We start from the raw sequence: 5,706 nt of genomic DNA, 5'->3' as shown, positions 1-5,706 counted from the left end.
ATTTAATATATTTAATAATATTATTTATTTAATATATTATTATTTAATAAATTATTACATGTTTTTAAAAATTAAACCACAAAATGCAGTTTCAGTTTTTTTTTAAACTGAAATCAATCTCTAAATAAAACTACCAAACACATTTTCAGAAATAATTCAAAAATGAAAATGAAAACGTTTTCATTTCCATTTTCGTACAGAAAACAAAAACGTTTTGGAATCAATTCCAAACGCACCCTATAAATACCCGAACCCCTAAGGGAAATGGACCTTTTTCGCTATTTTTGAGAATTTCTAACTAGAATTTAGAGACAGAAAGTTCTAGTCAGAGAAAGAGATCAATTCTTGAGAAAACTGAGGGAATATTTCTTGAGAATTCAGAGAATCATGTTGTTTTTGGAGTTGAGATAGAATTTGACTCCAACACTTGCTATCAATTTTCCTTATTTTATTGTTTGTTTGTCGTTGCATGCATATTATAATTTTCAAATTAATTCCAATATTATACTTTTTTTATTCTATGAGTTGTAACAAAGTCCTTGTACACTCTACTCATCTATATAGATAGATCAGCAATCAGAAGAAACTGATTGCCGTCGAAGGACTCTTATTGATTAATTATTCTTACAAGTACATCCTTATAATTAAGTACACATAATAATTAATTAGCAAGTGAGATTGGATCCAGGATCAACACCAAGCTGATTACAGTAGGCAGTGTAATAGTTGGCGCGGGCTTGAACTTTGTCAGGCTCTTTGCCGTCACATTCCACATCACCATTTATCTTTCTAGTGGTTGCTCCCAACCCTTGGCTCATCACTGAGTGAACATTCTCCATCCAGAACCACACCGCCGTCTTGAACGACACCGTGGCGTCTGTGGCCACAGTTTCCGGCGAGTTCAGCCCGTCGAAGCCGATGGCATTCCCAGCTGCTCCGTAGTTGTAGTTCCACGTCAGCTGGAGGGGCCCACGGCCGTAGTATTTCTTGTTTTGGTTGCATGGATAGTCTGTTCTTGTCTCATCACAGTAGTCCTGACTTGCACCGTCTGTCTCTTCTATATGGCACAAAACTTCACAAATATATTGAAGTCACATGCATTAGTCTGCACTGTATATATAACCTTTCTCCAATATGGAATAGGCATTATCATTGTCGCTGATTTGGTGTTATAATTATGCAAAGATGCAAACTAAAAGTTATAGCTAGCATATATATAAACTATACAAGTGCTATATTAATTTATGGTATAATATCATGAGTATAATACCATAAATTAATCATGACGTGAAGTTTATACCAAAGAAATTATCATTTTGATGTAACATGATATTTTAATTTACATGAAATGTTAATTGACGTGATAAGATTGATGATTAAAAGGAATGATAGAAATAAAGATAAATAAGATAAAAGAGTCAAATCCACGACGTGAAACAGCTGTCTATTTCAATTTCTTGCACTAGTTATACATTTGAAATTAGGGTATTATACGTATGCAAAGTTGTGGTGTATATGTTTTGAAAGGTTGCACATATAAATGGAATAAGGTTGGGTTAAAGGATCTTACATCCAGTCTCATGGGAGACGTGAGCAAAGAAAGCTGCAATCTCGCGTTTAGACTCATCGGCGGAACCGCTACCGAATTGAGGGTAGGCGTTGGCAGCGTTGAGAAAAGCGTCTCGGGTGAAGAAGCTCTTGCCTGGACAGTCACCAGTGGCCTTGTTGAGTATGCCACTGAAGAATTCTGGTGTCACAATGTCACCCACATTGTTTGATGAGGTTGGTGTGGCATAGCATGGTCCACTTTGGCACCCGTCGCCGCAGTAGTCGTCGCCGGTGCCGCAGTAGCCATATTTGCTGCAGCACTGGTCAGAGCTGCACCCACAATTTTGAGCCATCACATAATTTTTGGGAAGAGCCCCGACAAGGATTGTTCCCAACACAATGAGGGTCATTAGTGTTTTGCTTGGATTGGGAGAGGCCATTTTGTGGTAGATATTAATTGGTGAAGATGGGGAAAAAAAATGTGTATTTGGATGAGATATGAAGGTTTAGGAATTGGGTTATTTATAGTGAACAAACTGAAACGTTTGTGTGTGAAATGGCATCATCATAGCTTTGGAAAATGGAAGATTTTTTCTAGAGGGCTAGTTGGGCAAGAGACTCTTGACTTTGACTTAGTCCAAGAAAATTATAAGTAGATATCTTCTCCAAAATGTGTGTCTGCAGATGTTTCCAAATTCTTGTAATTTTCTTCCATCTAGCTTCAAATACTACTATATTGATGGATACAATTTTGAACTGATCCTTAATTAATCAAATTCCGTTAAGATTCTATATATATATATTTTTATCTGATAAGATTTGATATAATCTGATAGTAAAAAATGTATATATAATATTGCCATTTTTTCCACACACGCCACATAATTCTTCCGGGGGGAAGAGATGGCTGAACTTTCCAAGAAAAATTGTAAGAAGCCGAAGCTTCTGGGAGACGTTTAATTTGGGCAAGGGAAGTAGGGAACCTTTAGAAGTCATTATGAAATTCGATTCTTTGTTAAAAGTTGCGTAGATTATGCCTTAAATTACGCCAAGAAGTGGTTCTTGTTGATTATCTCATGGTCAAACATCAATATTCAACAGCATAGTACATCAGTTAACACCCAATAAATATATACCCAACCTTTTACCTGTCGTTGGCGGGTGGCGGGTGGCGATAATTCTCAGATGACGGGTTCATGCGGAGATGAGAATAAAGATTGAGAATGAAGGCAGAGATGAGGACAAAATCTTGTCTCTAAATTATAGCGGGATAGGGATGGAAAAGTATTTTTCATCCCGAATATACATAAATTATACATATATAAATAATATATGTAATATTAAATTTTCAAACAAAATTAGTGTTTTGAGGGCTTTATTATTAAGTTTGATTTGCAAATAGTGTTTTGTGTAGAACCTAATTTTTTTTTTTTTAAATTTAATTTACACTTATTTTTGTTTTACATTGATATAATTTTGAAATTTATAAGTATATTCGATGACGAATAAAACAGATATGGAGAAGATTTCTCCAACGGATAATCTTTTATATATATATATATATATATAAAAAATAATTTATATATTTATATATATATGTACATATATAAAGTTTAAAAGTTCTTCGTATGTATTTTGTAATATGATTCTGCAGGCTTGAAGGATGCCAATTCATACTCAAATATTTTGCAGCTAATCATGATCAGTATGGTAGTTTCATTTCATGTTTTGCTAAAAAAAAAAAACGCTAGAAGGCTTGTGATTATAGAACGAAGCAACGACTTCTCAGGATTTACTATTTAAACACGATTTTTACCATATTATTTTGGGATGAGATTCTTTCTTAAACTTTTAGTTTTTGTATAGAAATATGATAAGTACTTTTCAAAACTATGCAGAACCTAAGGCTGTTCATAAACCTGCAAAGCCCGTAGGCCCAACTCACCCCACTCCAACCTAACTCGAAAAATGTAATTTCTAATATTAAATTTTTTTTTTTCGGCCCATTCAATGTCTGGCCCAAAGTTTTGGGGCGGGGTGTGGATTAGGCGTATAATGGCCCGCACTCCCCAACTCAACCCATGCTCTAACTTGCCTACTCTAATATCTAACCCTAGGAAGGCAACTCATTTCTACTCTCTAGTTTCTTCATGTTTGAATTAAGCCTCTATATTTGCTTTATGTTAAGACTAATTTATGTTTGTTTTATGTTTGATGTTGGATGGACTACTCCGCTTCACGTTTGATGTTGGATTGAAATTTAAATTTCTATCTTTTGAATGTTGGAGTTATTATTTCTATTTAATGATGAAGTTTATGTTGGATTAAACTTTGAGTCTTTGATTATTTGAATGTTGAAACCGACCACCTAACCCACCCCGCACTGCCCCAACCTAACCCAAACATCATTGGGTTGTGAAATTTTTCTAACATCATTAGGGCAAAATATGTGCAACCCGCATCATTTGGGGCGGGGGAAGAAAAAACCCTACCCCACACCAACCCAACCCATGAACAGCCCTAGCAGAACCTTTAAAACAAATATCACCTTATCGTTCTACGGTCATTTTCTTCTCCTTTGTTAATTTTTTCTCACTTTCTCCGTCTCCCTCTTTGTCGTCGTTTTCAATTTTATCCATCATCTCTCTCTTTTCAAATATCTTTTTCATCAAAAACTTGCATGTAAGTTCTAAAATCTAACTCCTCAAAATGAATCTTGGCTAGCTATTTTGGATTTTAAAAGAACCTTGAAAAAGTTTAGAACTTTCAACACCAGATTAATTTGAGAACTTTCACCCCCAACTTAATTAGAGGAATTATTCCACTCTATGAAACTTTGTACTTTACTTTGTAGATTTTCATTTTGACTGAGTGAAGAAAAGAAAAAAGGTTACTTGAATTGTATGACACTTTCTACCATGAGTTTCTATCTAATAATGAAAAGAAATATGATGCCATATTGCACAATTTCTCAACAAACTCTGAGTTGTCATTTAACCATTCAAAAAATGTACATAGGCAAGATAGTTCTAACAAGCATAAGCATGCAAAATAATAGTGAGTTTGGGGAAGCAAAAAAAGTACTGTACCTTTCTAATAATAAACATTAGAAATCAAAGGCCTCAATTACATGTATAACATGATCCTTCGGTAAATCATGAGAAGATGACATAAATTTTTATTCTCTTATTTTCCTTATTTTATTGTTCGTTTTGTCGTTGCATGCATATTATAATTTTCAAATTAATTCCAATATTATACTTTTTTTATTCTATGAGTTGTATCAAAGTCCTTGTACACTCTACTCATATATATATATATATATCAGCAATCAGAAGAAACTGATTGCCGTCGAAGGACTCTTATTGATTAATTATTCTTACAAGTACATCCTTATAATTAAGTACACTAATAATAATTAATTAGCAAGTGAGATTGGATCCAGGATCAACACCAAGCTGATTACAGTAGTCAGTGTAATAGTTGGCGCGGGCTTTAACTCTGTCACGCTCTTTGCCGTCACATTCCACATCACCATTTATCTTTCTAGTGGTTGCTCCAAACCTTTGGCTCATCACTGAGTGAACATTCTCCATCCAGAACCACACCACCGTCTTGAACGACACCGTGGCCACAGTTTCTGGCGAGTTTCCACAAACACCAACGCATACACGATGTGAAATTTTTAGAGAAAAAAATATTTTTGCTCTCTTTTTCCAATGAGAAATTCGGCCACTACTAATTTAGTGCTGAATAATCCTTTAAAAATTGTGTCCACAATTTTCTATCATTCTCATATTTAAAGAGTAGAAGTCAAACTTTAAAACAGAATCAAATCCTTATCTCTAATATGAATTTTGGAACAAAAAATCCTTTCCACCTTATCCTTTAGTGGCCGGCCATGATAGGGATTTTCTTTATTGTGTGTGGCGCCAAAAAACAGATAGGGAAGGAAGAGAAATCATCCTTTATCCAGTAGTCCAATTTTAATTCAAATTCAAATTCGAATTTAAGTCAAACTTAAATTAATTTGAGTTCTAAATTGAACAACTTATCAAATAAGTTTAAATGGATAAATCTAGATGTGTTCAAATTCAAATTTAAATAATCACATTATTTAAATAATAATTAATTCTCAATTAATTATTTTTCGAGTAT

General features: G+C 34.1%; 1 protein-coding gene across 1 annotated transcript; it reads right to left on the bottom strand.

Annotated features, from left to right (window-relative positions):
• Positions 1–542: 542 nt before the first annotated feature.
• On the bottom strand, positions 543–2,053 carry LOC21401097 (endochitinase EP3). The gene is made up of 2 exons (XM_010095800.2): positions 1,571–2,053; positions 543–1,072 (listed from the first exon to the last, which is right to left on the bottom strand). Exons 1-2 carry the CDS (start codon positions 1,986–1,988, stop codon positions 666–668), a joined length of 825 nt encoding a protein of 274 aa, XP_010094102.1. The 5' UTR covers positions 1,989–2,053; the 3' UTR covers positions 543–665.
• Positions 2,054–5,706: the final 3,653 nt, after the last annotated feature.

This window comes from Morus notabilis, unplaced genomic scaffold (genome assembly GCF_000414095.1).
Source record: "Morus notabilis unplaced genomic scaffold, ASM41409v2 Scaffold235, whole genome shotgun sequence".
NCBI classification, from domain to species: Eukaryota; Viridiplantae; Streptophyta; class Magnoliopsida; order Rosales; family Moraceae; genus Morus; species Morus notabilis.
This window is presented reverse-complemented; position numbering and strand designations above follow the sequence as displayed.